A 20,505-nucleotide genomic window follows, 5' to 3' on the forward strand; every position below is an offset into this window, starting at 1 on the left:
GTTGTGTAAGTCTAAACATTTATCTTTGTTATTCCATGTATAACCTTTTAAGTATTGTTACGACAGCGGAACTCACGTAACGCTGGTAACACGTAATGAGTATCTAGAAGGTTCGTGAAGGCTCGAGTGTTTGCCAGACGCCCCTCTATTTTGTATATAAGACCGGCAAGAAGTGACGAGATAGAGAATTGCAAATAGAGAGATAGAGACAGATAATTGAATCAAGTGAGCGGTAGTGCCCGAAGTACAGTGCGTGAACCGTTGTGAATTATAGCGTGTGTTCAAGTTGAAGTGACCGTGGAAATTCTGTGTATTGAAAAGTTGTATTGAGAAAGAATAAACTAGTTTTATTTAAGAAAGGACTTGTATCGCTGAAGTTCCTCGGGAAGAATATTTACGGAAAATTAACAAACGACCAGTGACTTTACAGTATGTTCTCTCACCTATCTACCTCCATAAACCAATCATACCGTGAAACTATCTTTAAACTTCGTAACCTGAATATAAAAATCATCAAAAGGTTGGCACCTGATGATGACAAAACCTTGTCGAAACGTTGTACAATTGCTGTTATGTTAACCTTATATCAAAGTTTTTCTTCATTACCCATTCAAGCCGTCTCCAAGCATTATTAGTCTCAAAGTGGGTTCCTCGTCATCGAAAGAGAAATTATATACTTATTGATGGTAGTCACAGTAATTATAATTTCAATAAAGGGTAATATAATCGAATTTACTCATATATATATATATATATATATATATATATATATATCTATAATTTGCAAATATAAGTATAATTTTCACAGTAATTAGCATCAAATATATTCTAACAGGACTATAATATGTTTCTTTTTTTGTGTCTGATGGCATTCATAATAACGAATAATTTCGGCCTCGTGAATGGACTGAATAAACACAACTTGAACTGTAGTGTTATCTGTGTGTAATAAAATGGCGTCTATTTTGAAACTAACGTTCAAATCTAGAAGAAACAATCAAACTTCTTGCTGTGATCATGATCTGTACCACCAAATTATTCAATGACTGCAGGGTTTCAGGAAGACAATTAATAAAAGATCAGAGAGGCTGATAAAACATATGAAAGTAAACACAAAAAATACTTACCAGGTAACGTTCAGTAGCAACACTGACCAGGATTAAATCGTCCCCGACTCTTACTTTCTCACCCTCTGATCGTTGTTTTGATGCAGGATGGATCGTCCACCAACACGCCTCACCTATGAAAGGATTGATTATTTTTTAGATACAGCAATCGTCGTACAAAGAACACGAGGCCTTTTGCTCGTGCTCATAATTGTATGTTTTGGGGCAAGGCTACACAAGGGGCTAACTGAGCTGTGACCTCCGCGGGGATCGAATCCCGGATTTAAGCAGTATAGGCCCTCAAGCCTGTGACATTACACTTCTACGAAACCGGCATGGTAACAAAAGTACAACCTGACATTTTATAACAGCCCACCTGTTTGAATAATTCATTCGGTACAATAAAAATCGTCATGCGCGCTTTATTCTGGTCGAATAAACTTTTCTAGATGGATAAATAACAAGTCATTGTTGTTATCCTCCTGAATATCTATGGTACTAATCAGAAATAGATTTTTAACCCTTTTTAATTACTATTTTTTGTTTGTCGCTAATAATAGCAGAATTTTTGTGTCTATTTTAGCACAAAGATGTAGGGACATAACCTTGAATTCTGGCGTTATAAACCTTCAAGGTTGCAGTTGAAATAAAAGGGAACTGCTGATAATAAATCTTCAAAGAAGGTGAATATACTTACCGAACAAATTGTAAACAAATGTAAAATATATATATGACGAAAACAAAAGTAATGTGAGATTACCGTTTAGATTATTGAATGAATTCAGTTATCACTTTCACGTCTTCTTCCAGCATTTCTATTCTATACATTCTACTGCATACATGTGAATAGGTGTTTTGTATGGGTGAGGACAGGTGTTACTACCAAAGCCTATATTTCCAATACCAAGTTGATCAGAGTTAAGTCAAAACCGTGGAGTGATAAACCATAACATTGTGATCACGAGAAACTGGAAACCAAAAGCAACTGTTTCACTTCCGTCTATCTTCACTGGAAAACAGAATAATTTTATGCCTTGTCTTTGGGTGGAAGTCCAGATAAATTTACAGTTTGATCTTACTTTCAAAGAAGGGGTAAGAGGGACATCTCCCTATATTTGACAAAAAATTGGACGTATTATGATGTAAATTTAACATCGTAGTTAAATTAAATATATTTAGTAATTTTTATTAAGACCATAAATTAACACACATTCTTTTAGTTAGTTGACTTACACTGTAAGAGCAAATCCCCTACATACATGTTTTGCCTCCCCCCCCCCCGAAAATATTTCTTATTGATCTATGCTTTAAGCCTCTAACTAACGAGGGCGTAAAGAGGGGAGGTTCAGTTGGATCAGGTGAAATTCCCTTCCTCATCCCTAATTTTCTTCATTCGCAATACATTAATGCCATACATCTCAGACCAGTTGAGTATAGAAAAGGTTAAGAAACTGGATTTTCGTGTTTATTATGCAACCTGCATCTAATCTGAGTTTAATCAACATCGCGAACTTTGTGTTGGAGTCGGGACAGCCAGATTCAGAATCTTTTTTCACGATTCTTTGTTATAAAAATAGATGACTGGTGTTGCGCGCAGTTTTCACCAAATTTTTCAGTACGTTTACTTTTAGAGAAATATTGAGGCGAGATTGAAATAGCGTAACAACGGGAAACCAATTAAATGACAGAGCATAAAAATAGTTTTTCCAGTGTATTCAACGACGGGTAAAAAATGGCTATTTTCTGTGGCAATAGATAGTATCAATGTTGTTGTTTTTTTCTTTGTTTTTTTACTTATCTAGAATAATAATAGGCTCAAGGACCATTTTTTGAAAATATAAATTCCCGCTTAGGTGTGCTTATTTTGATGTTTTAACGAATTTAATTGTAGTTACAAAGACTCCTTTTTTTTTTATTGCGTCACAAAATTCCACCAGTCTTGTGCTGATGCATCAACATACACGCTTTACTGAATAAATGCTCATTAATTAACCCACATAAGATATATTATCCTGTAGTACATTGCTAGTGTAATATACGGTATACTCTCTGGATAAGACCACTCTGGATGCCAGCTCGTCATGCTAGGAATTCTATGGCCATATGCTGAATTAACCCGGATGCTGGATGCCACAAAAAGATCAAATCATTAGCGGTCTAATGGGTAGGGGACTTAGGTAGCTGCCTAGGTCGACATATTGTAGTGAGTGGCAAATTGGGGCCAGGAGGAGATGGAAGAGGAGTGGGCATGATGAAGGAGTGGTTGGGAAAATGACCTTTTCCCGGAAGGAAGGCACAAACGGAATAACACAGATCCAGTTGCAGAAAAACAAATAACGTAGTAACTTTAATGATTTTTTTTTAATACTAAACAAAAGATTTTAGTGCTGCCAATTCTCGAATACAGTCAGGATTGTCTTGAAGTAGAGCTACAGAAAATGAAACATATATGTATATAACGTGAGAGTACGACACTTTAATTGGTTGACTGTTATCTAAAAATCATCTTTGACTGGCCTTGGAGATCAAATAGAAGAAACGTAAATGGAAATGAAATAAAAATTGCTTCCATCTTCCAATTTATTTCCATACAGTTCAATAAATATGTCTACGATGCATATAATTCTCTATTCCAGTTTATTATCATATACCAAAACTAATCTCGTGTTTTGCGTTTTATTAGGTGCCCTTGTATAGGTTCAATCATATTTAGGTAATAAGCATAGTTTTTGTTTATATTAAAGCACAAAGCCGCACATTAGGCTGTCTGTGTCGTGCCCGCCAAGAGTATAGAACCTTGGTTTTTAGCATTATAAGTCCGCAAACACATCGCTGAAGCACTGGAGATGGTGTAATAAAAACAGCTGAAAAATGTTAGGTAAAACAAACGCAAGTTAGGGCCAACATTGTGTCCTAAATTATTATTGTAAAGCATGATCACCATTTAAACGACGCTTCATAATAGATAATATAAATATCTCTCGTCAATGAGGTAATAATTGTTCCCCCCGACACACACACACAAAGAAAACAACTTAGTTACGCCCATGAAATAAAGTTTTGACCTGTTTTTTAAACGTATAATATTGTTGTTGGTTTTTGTAACACGAAGAAACACTTGAAACTTATAGTTTTGACTAATTAATTTAAAAAACATACGTATGTTTAATCTATAAACCAAGCCCAGTGTGGCTAATGTACAAACTAGGCTTAGGGGTGTTATCCTAACCAGATCATTAGTTATCAAAAATACTAATGTACAGACCAGGCTTAGAGGCGTCATGTTAACCAGATCAGTAGCGAAGGTTTTCCTAGTGTGCAGTTGACCATAAATTGTGCATATGTAAAAATATTTTTGCTGTTGAAAATTCACCTATATAAGTAAGTTCAAGTGGGTAAATATTATTAAAAAAACATATTTAAGATTATAAAATCCCCTTCCAGAGTTGATAAATAAATGTATTTACTAGAATATTCTTCATTTTTGGATCATTTGTTACTAGGCCTGTATATGTGAGGTGCAATAAGGCGTCATGTATTAACAAATGATGAAGTTAGACTATCATCGTGCAGTTGAAAAAAATTCTTAGGAAAAGCTCTGATCAGTAGTTATCAAAAAGTCCAGTCTGGCTAACGTAAAGAATAAGTTCATCGAGGTGTTTTCTAACCGAATCACCAGTTATAAAAAAGACCAGTCTGGCTAATATAAAAATACCAACCTCAGACGTGTTATTCTGATCAGAACTGGTGAATCAATGTAATTGAATCATTACAAACTAATTTTCTTGTGTGTTGATTTATGGCATTAAGTATTTATAGTCAGTTTGTTAAAAAATAATTAGGTTTAATAATTTATGTAAATTTTTAGTTTCTGATTTCTAGGTAGTTTACTTTTGATCAGAAGATATTGATAATCGCAAAGAAACGACTTTGACCTTTACCCTTTTGAACTCGAAAATATTTCATATAAAAGACAAGTCAAGGCCACTCGGTTTGTATTGAAAATATTAACTCCAATCAAACATCTAAACCAGAATTGTGATGATACTGCTGAAGAAAAGAGTTTTGCCATAATATGCAGTACCCCCCCCCACCCCACACACACACCCCCGATTGGTCAACGATAGGTTTACGAACTTATAACGCTAAAATCCAAGCTTAGATTGTGTAGCTTTGCACTAAGAAAACAAGAACAACAAATAGGTTCCAAAAACGAAAAAGTTGTCAAAATAAAAGAAACCCTATCGATTAAAAAAATCACACCAAAACTGAAACCGAACTCATTGGCAATAGAAATTCTTCCAACTATAATTGTTCTTTAGAGTCTTGAACGTATAAATAAACACCAATATCCACACAAATAAACGAAAACAAAGAATTCGCGGAAAACAAAAAAAGCAGCAACCTTCGCTCTTCCTGGAAAAAATAAATAATTTGAGAAAAGTAAAAAAGAAAAAAAGTTTCTTTGTTTGTAATTAAGCACAAAGCTATACAATGGACTATTTGTACTCTGCCTACCACGGGTATCGAAACCCGGATTCTAGCATTGGAAGTCCGCAGACATACCGCTGTGCCACTGGGGGTGGGGGGGGGGAGTGTTCAAAGCAATGAGTAAACAGATATTTTCTTTAAACCATAATACGTAAATCTACTCCAATATATATTTAAGATATTATTTTAGGTTATGGGAACAATCAATAAGTGATGAGAATATTTGTCTGTCGAATGCTAAACTTACAAAATATTAACTTGTACTGATGTTAGGCTTAACTAATCTCTGGAGGATCAGACTGTCTAAAATCTTTTGCCCACTCTTTATACAGAACATGTGTACTTATGCCTACCTCACGTACGTGATTTCTATGGCTTGCTCTATATACTATGAATACCTTCAAGCATTTGAACAGAAGTATATTATGCTGATGGAAAGCCGTTACCAAGGCAACAAGTTCGGTCTTATAGATTCTCCCCGTCAGCAACTTATTTGAAATTGAAAAGAACACAACAACAAACATAGGTTCAGATTACGTTAAAAATTCAGAGTGATAACATAAAGACAAATTAATCTTCAGACAGAAAACCGTGAATGTTGGTATTGACTAGAGACAAAATAAATCTCCAATATGGGTTTCAACAATCTGGGATTCCTTTTTAGATGAGTCATGAAAAAAAAAAAGAATAACAAACTTTAGAAAACTAAATTCAAAGATAAATATATTTTTCGTGCAAACAGTAAAGTCACTGAAAAGCAATAAGTATAATTGTTTTGCTATTTGTTTAGATTGTTTGTTTGCTTATAGTTAAGCACAAAGCTACTAAATGGGTTATCTGTGCTTTTCCCATCCGGTTTCTAGCGTTGTAAGTCCACAGACATACCGCTGTAACATTGGGGGTGGGGGTATTTGTTTAGAATTCTCGCGCAAAATTATATAAGGGCTATCTACTCATAGCCGTCCCTAATTTTAAAATACCAGAGTAGAGGGAAAGCAGATAGTGAACAGTACCCAGGTCTTGTCTGTTCGAATAGTGAGATTTGACTGTTGCTCTTATACAGCGTAGATCTTGAAAGTCGAGTTGTTCAAAACTTGAAAATAGCGTTGATAACTGGACCAGTTGCTATAGATCTATGTATCTACATGTGCCGATGTTTCCATTTATCAACGTTATATTTTAAGATCTGTGCAAGAACTCAGCTAACAGATGTTTCCGTATGTTAAAGCTGTCTTGCAAAAAAATACGAAAACACGGACTCTTTCTTACTTTAACCATAGAATGTTAAATTAACAAGCACTCCTGAAACAAAATGAAATAAAAGGTACCAAGCCGCAGAAACACAATCCTAGCGTGAGACTTTTAAGACTTCTCGCTATGTTAAACAAAAGGAAAATATCAGTATGAACAAATTAACTGAATAAATACACACGAAATCTCTGTAAATTTATGTAAATTCTGTATCAAATCTCTGTAACTTTTGTGTAAAATCTATGTAATTCTGCTCACCCCAGGCCCAAGCACTGTCTTAAGTGTGTTAATAAACCCTCAAGTTCCTGACTAAACAAAAAAGTACTTGGTGCTTGTTGGATCATCTGGCGAACGGACAGTGAAGATTAAGGGCAAGTTCACTTGCAACAATTAATTACTCAGCTCCATAATTAAAAAAACACGTTGTTCCTGTAAGAGAATCAAACAAGAAGGTGCTTAACCTCACTTAACCTAGATCGTCCCTTAATTAAGGAAAATTATAGTTGAAAACTTGCTTGACTACCACAGTGTTTCAACCGTTTAAAAAATAACATAATTTAAAAAAATTGACTTTTTAACTAAAGGGGTGGAAAACATATACCGGTACTACAGTGATATACAAAACGATTAAGCACACTTCTGAGGTAGTGTCACCATATAGTGATATACAAAACGATTAAGCATACCTCTGAGGTAGTGTCACCATATAGTGATATACAAAACGATTATGCATACCTCTGACGTAGTGTCACCATATAGTGATATACAAAACGTTTATGCATACCTCTGAGGTAGTGTCACCATATAGTGGTATATAAAAAGATTATGCATACCTCTGAGGTAGTGTCACCATATAGTGATATACGAAACAATTACGTATAACTTTGAGGTAGTGTCACCATATAGTGGTATATAAAACGATTATGCATACCTCTGAGGTAGTGTCGTCATGGTGTTATATGAAGCAATTACATATAACTCTAGAGTAGTGTCACCATACAGTAATATATATATGTATATAAATTACGCATAACTCTGGGGTACATAAATCAAAATTGACTCCTTACCTTGAGAATGTTCTTGCAAACCAACATCGAATGCCAGTTTGTCGTTGGATGAACTCGTAGAAAGACAAGCAAGATACTGTAACATGACAAAGTTAATAGTTATAAAATAACACAGAGAACATTCTTAATGAAAGTGATTCATTTTGTAGATTTCTGGTATCAATATTTGGATAATATATATATATATATTCTACAGTTACACATATCTATATATGTACCACTCATTTCTTCTACTGTAATATACATATATACACATATGTCACCCCTTTCGTATACAGTAATGCGTATATATTACTTTGTTCCTTTATGTTAATATATGTATAACACCAGAGACCTGCAAAACATTTGCGGTCAACTTGAAGTAGTATCTTTATTGCAACAGTTCTTCTTTAAATACAACATTTGTAGAATAATACAAAAAAATTCTAATCGCAGACACCGAAATCTGTAAGTCCACTTGTCTTAGGCCTAACATTAGTTAAACTATCACGGCCTATATTCGATAGATAAACAAGTTAACACTGTAACTTATGTATGTTTCTCGCTTTCGTTTAGTTAGGGCTAAACTTTACCGTATTTAATACTATCAGTAAATAAACGTATAATATTATTCTACTACCTAACGTTAGACCTTTTTTTTTAAAAAAAATGATAACCTTTTAATATGTTGTTGTATGAAATGTCTACTAAAGCATATTTACATCCGCCTTTTGTTTACATCCGTTGAAATGAAGTACATAGTAAGATGTGTGCGCATTTTAAGAACAGACAAAAACCGAGTATTATTATAATAGATATATATGTCACCCAGTTCGTATACACTAATATATATATATATATGCCAACCTGTTTCTCCACAGTAATACACACATATATATATATAACTTGTTTGTTTACAGTAATACATACATATATCATGCCAATAGTAACGTGCGTAACACTCACCATGTTGCTGTTTTGGTGTCGTAAAAGTACAGCATGACCGTACAGCAGCGTTCTGTGGCCCGATTGGGTTCCTTTACCCTACAAATATAAACGTTGTGAATCTTTCTGAATATATGAATTATTTGAGAAGTTATTTTGTATTCTACACTTTCTTCAAAACTAGTTTCATTGATTATTTTGAATTACTAGACTAACCTAAAGCTCCTAAGCTGGCCGAACCTTACGAGATATTATTGGAATTACGACCGAAAGCATTAATAAATCAAAGCACTCTAAATCATTATAAATTTTTGTTTCATAACTTTGGATAATCCCAGTAAGAACAGTATAATAAACTAACTCTATTTCTTAATAGTTTAATTTTAAGTTCTAATCTATGTAGATAGCTGGCTGCGATCAGAAGTTATTGATAATAAATAATTATATTCTCAAGAAACATATAGCATTAACGAGGCTATATATATATGCATATAAAAACAGATTAAAGTTAAGAAACATCCTGTATGATTGAACAAAAGTTGTACTACAATATATAAATACCTTCCGTCTAGCTTATGCCTTGTTGAGTGTTTCGTGTTTTTTTTTTCTGTTGTTGTTGTTTTTCGCCAATGATTAGGAAGTTATAAAAATTATATATTAATTTGCAGTGATTTATTGTGGTCATGTGTTACATAAACGTGCCACCAACTCCAATGCTCTGTTGTAGTGTTTGAACTGTTAAAAAAAAGTGCCTTAACAGCAATCTAGCAAATTCTAATGAGTTAACCTTCTAACTCAGTTAGTAGCGCGCTCGTATGAGGTCCTACGTTCATTCCTACTTGCAGGAGACACAAAACTTAATTAGTACAAAAACAAAAACAAAAAACTGGCGAACGGAATTTGTTTGTGAGAGGGGAAGAATGAGGTAATTTGACTTTTTTTTAAAGTGCTTTCTTAGCAATTGTTAGTGGGTTAACCCTCTATCTCAGTTGATAGCGCACTCGCCTGGCGTGCACGATCTCTGGCGTTCGCCCAGGAGATACAAAAAACAACAAAAAATGGGGATCACAACAAGCTGATTCAGCATTAGTTTAGAACACAAAAGTTTCAGCAAAAGCGAGGTTATATTTTGAGGACCTGGAAGCAAAAACAATCTAAATAAGCTACTGTGACGTTACGAAGCACTGAAAAAAAAAAGAAGTATAGAGTAAGACAAAAGTTTGGCGTGAGTATATTGACAGTAGCGATTACCAAAGCTACACAATGGGCTATCTGTGCTCTGCCCACCACGGGTATAGAAACCCGGTTTCTAGCAGTATAGATCCGAAGACATGCCGCTGTGCCACTGGAGGGGGGGGGGCATACTTAGGTGAAAAGATTAATAAATATGGATCAGTTTTCCTGTGTTTGCCGTAACTCCAGTCACTCACGTTTTAAGCAGACTCTGTAGAAATTCATAATTATTTTGACAATACTATACCTCTCGTCAGTTAAGTTTAAAACTTAGTCGTATTTGAAGATATTCCAAGATACAGATTAGGGAGTGGTCTGGAGCATGTTCCCACGGGATGAAGTTTGAAATTACATGTCAAATGGTTCTGTATGAGGCATTTTGATCATAAGTTAGAATACATAACCTTTTCAGATTGTCGATGTAAGAATAATCAACATGAATAGCTATAATTCATAGTTTCTTAATGGTTACGAAATTACTATTAATATTTGCAAATAACCACATCAAGGAAAAGATACGTTTTATCTCTACATCCACACTATACTAGAAATACATTACGTTACAACGTCATGTAATTTACCTAGAAACATCATAGATGTGTCCAAAAAAAAGAAGAGTTCTGAAGTAGGTATTACCACCTCGAAAACGTACAGAGGCTAAAACCTCGGTAATTGTCAGGATCGTGATATGGTATATAAAGTGTTTGATTACCTTGTCTGATGAGGTAGCTGTCACCATCTCTTGAAGGGCACGCACTGATAAAGCTTGTTCGATCACAAACACACATGATGACATCTCAGGTGGGAAATTCTGTCCAGAAGCAATAGATTATTGAAATAACACTGAAATATTATCCTAACTTACTCTAAGGTCATTGGGTATATTATATTGAACGCTTGTTCACTAGACTAACTGCGAGACACATGAATGTTTCCATCTTGATAAGTCGGTATGAAAAAAAAGTGAATTACAGATGTTCTTATAATACCCGATAAGATGTTTGCTTTTTTTGTTTGTTGTTGTTAAGAGCAAAGTTTCACAATATGCTATCTTAGCTGTGTCTACAGTACGAATCGAATTCAGAATTCTAGCGTTACCTGAGAGGTAAGGGTGGAGGGGAGAAAAGGCGTGATATTTTTGCTATTTTCATTTAAACATTTATTGAATGTTTGTGTGGTACTAGAGGCAACGTACTTCCTACGTTCATGTTAATATTTGCCCTGTATTGGTATGGTATTAAGATTAACGTACTTCCTACTTTCATTTAAATATTTGCCCTGTATTGGTATGGTATTAGGGTTAACATACTTCCTACTTTCATTCTAATATTTGCCCTGTATTGGTATGATATTAAGGCTAACGTACTTCATACTTTCATTTTAATATTTGCCCTGTATTGGTATGGTATTAGGGTTAATGTACTTCCTACTTTCATTTAAATATTTGCCCTGTATTGGTAAGGCATTAGGGTTAACATACTTCCTACTTTCATTCTAATATTTGTCCTGTATTAGTATGGTATTAAGGCTAACGTACTTCCTACTTTCATTTAAATATTTGCCCTGTATTGGTAAGGTATTAGGGTTAACATACTTCCTACTTTCATTCTGATATTTGCCCTGTATTAGTATGGTATTAAGGCTAACCTACTTCCTGCTTTCGTTTTAATATTTATCCTTTATAGGAATGGTATTGGATTAACGAACTTCCTATTTTCGTTTTAATATTCATCATATATAGGAATGGAACGCGGTGTGACGTATTTCCTACTTTAATTTGAATATTTACTCAAGCGATTCAGATTCTGGTGACTTTTTATCTGCTTCACTTGTATGAAAAGTAGTTTATAACCTAGAACCGAGAGTGGCCTGGTGCTTACCGTACTGAACTGGGAATCCGAGGGTCCGTCATTCGTGTTTCGTTGCCTCAAAATCGCGATCCGCAGTTTGGAAATGTTGGTGCGTTATAGGATTGATGGTTAAATTTCATTATTCGATTAGAGTAACCCAAGAGTTGGTAGTAGGTAATGTTAACTAGCTGACTTCCCTGTGTAGTCCATCAGTTCAAATTTTGGAATGGCTACAGCAGATAGCATTTGTGTAGATTTGCTCGAATTATTGAAACGAACGAACAAACACTTATAACATAAAACGCTCTTCTTTCAGCGTGCTTCAGCTTACTTTCTCCCAAATCTGAGCAAATTTTTGTATAGAAACCGTTATAAAAGAAGTCACTCCATCATAAAATTGCCTTCCTAATCAAATAAACTTTGACAGGCAAACTAGCATTTGAATACTCAAGTTAGAAATTTTACTCCACTTTTAACAGCTTTATTTTTCCATTTCAATTTTCAGGACTTTGGCATGTATTTTACGGTAAGGCTAAATTGTTCACACTATTCCGGGCTACTAAACAAGAATTTACCTTTTCTCCGTTATCTAGTAATCTTTACCAAGCACTGAACACGCTTTTTGTGTGTGTGTGTGTGGAAACTATTTTATATGCAAAATATTTCAAGCTGTAGAATACATCGCGGTATCTCGTCAGAAAGCGATAGTTCATAAAATAATTATTTTTACTATTATTATTTTAAAAGTGAGTTAAGGAAAGCGTGAAATTTTAGAATGAGACCCATAACACCATAAAGACATAAGTAGCTTTACTATTTCGTCGTATCAAGTTTCTGTCGCCATCTTCTGAAGTTCGTGCAATGACCAAGCTCGTTCAATCGTAAATACATAAAAGTGTACGTCGTGTGGGAAAGCTGTCCATTCTTTTCAAATGATTTGAATCTTTCCGACTAGAAACCGAAAGTTTATATTTCTATGCTTTAAAATATATGTCTTACTGACAATAAACTCACATACATCATTAACCATTTAAAAAATATACACTGTAAAAACTCACCTTGTCAGCTATGTTCTCTAAGTAACAATGTCTGTTACCGAAACCTTCAGCCGCAAGACATACTCTCTCTCCTGTTGCTGTACATTGTAGACAGACCATGTCGTCCTGGTAAAGAAAGTGTTATAGTTAAACATTATATGAATGAATATATGATTACACACCGTGAGAAAGTGGCATCATCAAAATAATCCAATACAGATGATACTTGTATATGTATTATTAGTATAGTAAAATACGCTTTTCCGTCAATAATGTAAATCAATGACAACGTGATACTGGTTGTATTTGTGTTAATGGTTTGTTGTTTTTTTCAACGTGGATGTGCGGTATCCCATTAAAATTGCCACAGCTTAATGCAAGTGTGGAGTTGCATTGCCATGTTTACGTAATGGATTTTGAGGCTACGTTTTGAAGCCATGTTAATTATTAGACAAACTATATATTTTAAAAGTCCAGAAGAAAATAAATAAAGGATAATGAAATGTTAAATGTGTAAGACACCTTTAGTTTAACATCAAAACAGAAACCAAACTGGCACAGAGATCGATTTTTTTGCTTGTTTGTAGGAAATAACAAAGCTACATAATGAGCTATCTGTGTCGTGCCCACCACTGGTACCGAAATCCGATTTCTGGCATTATAATTCCGCAGACTTATCGCTATGCCGCTGGGGGGGGGGGGGCACATCAAACAGGAAATTAAAAGAGTGTAAAAAGCTAGTGTAGTGATATCATAACCCTTGACATAGCTTCAAACAAAGGTTCTGAAGTTCTTAATTATTTGGTCATTAGGTCTTTATATACTTAATGAGATAGTATGCTTTATACTACATTGAAAACGCTAATTTATATTTCACCAAGACGTATCTTCACATTTGTTGGCCAACTTAATCGCACTACTTACTCACACGTGCACCTGTATTTTAAATCCAAAATAAAATATTGTAAACAGATTAAGTTTCTTTCGTTTTCGGATCAGATAAAGTCAGTAAATTATGAAAATAAAAACAAAACCGCATTAAACCAGACATAAATCATCGAACATGTTTCTAAGTAAATATGGAGTAACATACGTGACACGAATAATTCAAGTGTCAGCAAATTTGGTGATAAATAAAAATTAATATATCATAAAACTAGCCGCAACCAGTAAAATATTTGAGGTAGTTTTCGTGCCCTCTGCTTGAATTTTCCTTATTCTATCATTTTCACGCACGGCATCTACCCTACGTTTTATTGCAGGCATTATGTGTTAGATCGATAAATCCTGGTCTATTTGAAAAAAAAAAAAATTGTAGGTCACACAAGCAAATTCACGAAGACTAAATAGTGTACAGAGTATGAAACAGTTATGAAGGTTTAGTGTAAGACACGTCTTAAGAGTTGAAACAAATAAACTAATCAAAAACGAAGAATAAAACCCATACTAAAGAAAAATGTAACTAAAGGGTGTTTATAGCAGTCTATGAAACGAACCGAATCTAAATTACTGCAAAGTAAAGTAAATGTAAAGTTGTAAGGAAGGCAAAGTTAGCTCAATATGCAGAAACGTCTGAACGCGTGTTTACAAAGAGACTGGCATGTGGTTTTGAACGAATTACACGTACGTGTTTTAGACCTAAATAAGTCGAGAAAGCCCGTAGCAATTGTATTTAGCCTAATGTTCATTTTTAAAGAGACTACACACGGGTTAATTGTTGTTTGTGTGAAATACTTTGCAAATAAAAAAGTAAAGATGAAATCGAAGCCAGTCGTCACGTGATGACAATGACATTGTGCCATCTTGTAGCATACTTGCTGCATTTGACTAATCGAATAACAGGTGAGGTGATTCTGAATGGAAATGCCAATATGCAATCCGCACTCTTCGGTCAAAGGCCTTTCTAACTATATGAGATTGGTAGCGTTTGATCGAGAAATTTGCGAAAAAAGTTTCGGACAGAGAAACGCAAGCGTAGTAGTTATATAGACTTCAAAGGTATTATAATAACATATTTCGAACAGTTTTGGGCAAACGATAGCAGTATCACTGAAGTGGAAAATGGTGCTGCTATCTATGAGTGGTAATTTGTACTAGATACTGTAGTATCTTGATATACAAAGTATCAAATCACCCTCTATCAGAAACCGGAAATTTGCTCCACACAATGCTTTGCTCGACTTTCAACTCATTATGTTCCAGGCCTTACCAGGATCACGGGGATGATTAGAAAACCTCATTTAATAAATACCAGAAAAAAAAAAGAGACAAACGTTTAATGTCATTGTAGGAGTGATTGACTTACGTATTCTGTGCTAGTTTTTATAAGCAGGAAACAGTTTTGGTTAATGCTCGCCACTTGTATATGTTCAGGTTTATGAGAATCGCTGAGCCAAGACCTATTAATTATTCCTTTCAAATAAAAATATACACAGATGCTACAAACGTACGATAAGCTTACAAAGAAAAACAACTAATTTTTCATCCTGTATATATATATGGTAAGTCAGAAAAGTGGGTAGGGACTTATATATTTTAGAAGCCTAATAAAGCAGCTACTCTTTACATATTAGCCCAGCATAACTTGTCACTTAAATTCATACCTATATACTTATTTATTTAAACCGAGTTTGACTTTCGTGTGTGTGTGTGTGTGTGTCGTGTGGGAGAAGGTTGTTTCATCTGTTACCAAATAACTTCAAATCGTTCACTGTGAAAACTTCGAAATTTTTCATAAACAATGTAGTGAATCATTATATAAATTTGGCAAACTATGGCAGGAAATTTGTTTTTAAAGTCAAAATCTAGACTTTACGATTTCCAGAGCTAACTGTTTTCTTTTTTTTCTTCTGTCTTTGCATATAACACATAGTTCATAATCCAGATAAAATAAATGGTTTTCGTGAAGTCAGCATGTGAGGGAAATATTATTTCATTTCAGAATATTCACGCAAAACTACACAAAAGGCTATTTACACAATATATGTTGCTACTTTTGAACTGAACCGGTAAACTATAGGAAAAGCAGCTAGTCACTACTACTTCTGTCGATCGAATAGTAATTGTCACTCTTATAACGCACCTAGGACCCCAGAGTGCATAGCGTATTTTTGCAACAACGGGTCAGGAACCATGGACTCTTCCATTCAAAGTCCAAACAGACATGTTCGTGTGACTTGCTTAAGTGGGAGGATTTATCTCTTTTATCATCCAATTAATTCTAGCCATTTCTGAATATGAAGCTTCAATACACACATACATACGTATAATATATATATATATATATACATGTACCTTATCAAAGGTAATAGATGCTTAAGAAACATAGAGACAGATAACATTTATTTTAGGTCATCTTTTTAATTTTGATATATCGTTCAGATGGCAGTGTTCGTACTGTTAACGAAACAACTCACGTCCCCCATAAATCCGCTAGTGAATGTAACGTTTTCAAAGATCATGATACCGCGAAACTGACTATCTGAAAGAAGCACGTGGTTTCCGTATTACTTCCCACATTGGAAAATAGATGCTAATTATTTGTTACACAAGTATCTGTTAGTGTTTTATGTATAGCAATTTTTCGAAACAGACATGTTTTTCTGGAATCATAACTTTTTTGTACCTCGTGTGTTTTCACGTTGTGACACTAGTAAATACTTTAGACAAACGCACGTTTCACGAGCGTCCTAATATCAGTTGCTTTTATAAAACAAGTTTTTCACAGTCTCACAATAATGTTTCTTGCATAAACGTTTTTTTTTTTACTGCACTATTTCTAGAAACAGACACATTATGAATACTTATAGAGTCACGTGTTTGCGGTACAGAACGAAGCTAGATGCCCAGGTTTGAATCCGTATGATACCGCAAAATACCACCCTCCAGTTTTTGCTGAGGGTGCGTTATAAGAATGATAGTGAATCCCTTAGCATGGATAGTGTGGTGTTACTGACTTCCTGCGTTCCCTCTGGTCGGTAGTTCAAGATTAGGGGCGACGACAAATAACCTTAGTAGCCTTCCCTTAAATACAAATACGAATACTGATACATAGTTTATTTCAAGTCACTTGCATAAAAATAAGGATGATCTATCTGTCTATCTGTTATAAAAGAACCTATCTGTTACTAATATATTATCTAATTTTAATTCAAGTGTGTCTCTAGCGCTGTGAAACTTATGAAAAAAAGCTTACACTTTAAATATTTTGGTGTTTTATCCCATTTCTATTCTTCTCGTTCGACAAACAAAACTAGCTGCATAGTATTAAAATGAATGCCTCACAGGAATACAGTATTAAAGTAAATGCCTCACAGGGACACAGTATTAGAGTGAATGCATCACATGGACACAGTATTAAAGTAAATGCCTCACAGGGACAGAGTACTAAAGTAGGTACCTCAAAGGGACACAGTGTTAAAGTAAACACCTCACAGGAACACAGTACTAAAATGAATGCCTCACAGGAACACAGTATTAAAATTAATGCCTCATAGAAACACAGTATTCAAGTAAATGCCTCATAGGAACACAGTATTAAAATGAATGCCTCTCAGAGAGTATTAAAATAAATGCCTCACAGGAACACAGTACTAAAGTAAATGCCTCACAGGAACACAGTATTAGAGTGAATGCATCACAGGGACACAGTATTAAAGTGGATGCATAACAGGAACACAGTATTAAAATGAATGCCTCACAGGAACACAGTGTTAAAGTAAACACCTCACAGGAACACAGTATTAAAATGAATGCCTCACAGGAACACAGTATTAAAATGAATGCCTCATAGAAACACAGTATTCAAGTAAATGCCTCATAGGAACACAGTATTAAAATGAATGCCTCTCAGAGAGTATTAAAATGAATGTCTCTCAGAGAGTATTAAAATAAATGCCTCACAGGAACACAGTACTAAAGTAAATGCCTCACAGGAACACAGTATTAAAATGAATGCCTCATAGAAACACAGTATTCAAGTAAATGCCTCACAGGAACACAGTATTCAAATGAATACCTCACAGGAACATGGTACAAAAGTAAATGCCTCACAGGCACACAGTATTAAAATGAACGCCTCACAGAAACACAGTATTAAAATGAACGCCTCACAGAAACACAGTATTAAAATGAACGCCTCACAGAAACACAGTATTAAAGTAAATGCCTCACAGGAACACAGTATTAAAATTAATGCCTCATAGAAACACAGTATTCAAGTAAATGCCTCACAGGAACACAGTATTAAAATGAATGCCTCACAGGAACACAGTATTAAAGTAAATGCCCCACAGAAACACAGTATTAAAATAAATGCCTCACAGGAACACAGTATTAAAGTAAATGCCTCACAGGAACACAGTATTAAAGTAAATATCTCACAGGAACACAGGGACAGGGTACTAACTTAAATGCCTCACAGAGACAAAGTATTAAAGTGGTTGCGTCACCGGGATACAGTATCATAGTGAGTGCCTCATAGGGACACTACTAAAATAGATTCCTCACAGGGACACAGTATTAAAGCGGATGCTTTATGATTCAAAAGGGGTATAATATTACATGAATACCTTATAATTCAAACAGGGACACAGTGTTAAAGAGGATATCTTTCGTGATGAAGTCAAAGCATACAATTAGAAATGCAAGAAAACAATAAAACTGGCCTTTCCATAGAAATGTAGTCTTCCTTTGTTCATTGTGAAAATCTGCGGTTTAGATAATAGCTTTAATGATGGTTACTGAAACTAGTCAGATATAACTAATAATACAAGTTTTACCTTTTATTGTGCCAAAAAACGTCAGTTTTTGTTTTTTTTACTCTTAATATAGTAGCACAATGTGCCCGAAAAGAAATGATTGAAAGAAAATCATTTTTTTTTTTTACTCTATAGTTAGATGGTTCACTTGAAAAATAACTTAATCATTATGTAAGTTCCAGTGACAATCAATTCTCTGACTTCTCAAACATTAGCTTTTTTTTATCCGAAGTCTTACTAATCCCATGCATTTACTCGTCAACTGAAGCATGCATGCTTGAAAATATACGTAAAATCGATAAGTCAGTGAAGTATATATTATCACACATGACATCATGTAAACATTGATTACGTCCACTTGGAGGCCAAACTTATATTGACTTTCTGTAAAACTAGATATATTTGAGAGGTGAATATATTTCTATACAAACAAGAGGAACACACACATTATAGCAATGAGGGAATTTCCTCTAAATTGACCGAGATAATAGTATCTAGAACTTACAATATAAAGTGTTAGACGGTTTGGTTATATAATATAAATACGTCGGTACCTTTAATATTGGATTTCTAAAAACACTTCTTTTTGTGTGTGAAACTAGAGTTTGGAAGTACTTTTTTTTAAGAGGTCGATAACTTTGTCTCGTGCGTGTAGTTCCGTTTGAGAAAGTACAAGTTTGGTTGTCAGTAGTTGATATTATTTGATTTGTCATATCATAGTGTTCTACTAGCTGGAGTACCCGTTCCCTGGACGGAAGTTATGTAATTTCGTGATTAATGAAAGGCTATCTTAGAACATGAAAAGTTGCTTCCCTTACATGTAATTGTGAAAAAACGCCCATAATAACTGGAAAACAGAAAATGTGAAATCGCAATTTTGCATGTATTTCCGTTTGGACCCAACAGACCTTCGTGCCAAATTTGGTGAAGATTCATCAACAGGGGGCGAAGTAGTGGTTAAAAAACGCAAAAACGGCCATAAAAACCGCAAAACGCTGAATCCAAAGCTTAAAATTTGTGTATACCCCCGTATGGACCTAATGAACCTCCATACCAATTTTGGTGAAGACCCATCCACACCCTGCGAAGTAGTTACATGGACACACAACAGACAGTAGACAGTACTAATATATTTTATAGATTTCTTACTGGGTGTTCTGCACGTATCTAGACATTTTGATAGAGTAGTAAAGAGAGATGAGTAATATCGAGCATAACAAGGCTCTGAATTACAATGAAATGGTAAAAGTATAACTAAATAAACGAATGAAACTAAGTACTTAAAATTTTTGAGCATTACGCCATCTAGTATTAATGATATTAAAGCTCGCAATGAACTTTATAGGCACTCTCTTGGAGTGAAGAGTATAGGGTTATTGTTTCAGCGCAAAGCTACACACTGGTTTATCTGCGGTTTGTATAATATAGGGAATCGAACCGTGGATTTAGCATTGCAAATCCGTATACTTACAAATATAGTAGTAGTGAGTAGACGATTATACTTCTAAACCAAACAAACTGTTTTCATTACATCACTACATTAGGCCTACTTTATATATTTGATTCCATCTTCCAAACAGCACTGATGAGCCGTGAATTCGGCGAAACTAGTCTGTTGCAGCAGGAATAGCGAATTAAATAATAAATTAGTGCCCTGTATAATCCTTTCTTCACTGAAATTCACGTTTGGGTGAAGAAAACAAAACAAATAAATAAATTAGTCCACTGAATCATAATTGATAATTAACTGTGGTGGGTTTGTTTGTTTGTTTGTTTGTTTTTAATTA

The 20,505-nt window shown here is 34.6% G+C and overlaps 1 protein-coding gene across 1 annotated transcript in view; it reads right to left on the minus strand.

Annotated features, from left to right (window-relative positions):
• LOC106471089 (ryanodine receptor-like) overlaps positions 1–13,079 on the minus strand; it is a 47,473-nt gene extending 34,394 nt beyond the window's left edge. The window contains exons 1-5 of the mRNA XM_013931677.2: positions 12,981–13,079; positions 10,785–10,883; positions 8,861–8,938; positions 7,916–7,991; positions 1,128–1,240 (exon numbers count right to left, since the gene is read on the minus strand). Coding sequence (XP_013787131.1) covers positions 1,128–1,240; positions 7,916–7,991; positions 8,861–8,938; positions 10,785–10,883; positions 12,981–13,079 — 465 coding nt within the window. The remainder of the gene's footprint in view (positions 1–1,127; positions 1,241–7,915; positions 7,992–8,860; positions 8,939–10,784; positions 10,884–12,980) is intronic.
• Between the last annotated feature and the right edge of the window lie 7,426 nt (positions 13,080–20,505).

This window comes from Limulus polyphemus, unplaced genomic scaffold, assembly GCF_000517525.1.
Source record: "Limulus polyphemus unplaced genomic scaffold, Limulus_polyphemus-2.1.2 Scaffold4402, whole genome shotgun sequence".
NCBI classification, from domain to species: Eukaryota; Metazoa; Arthropoda; class Merostomata; order Xiphosura; family Limulidae; genus Limulus; species Limulus polyphemus.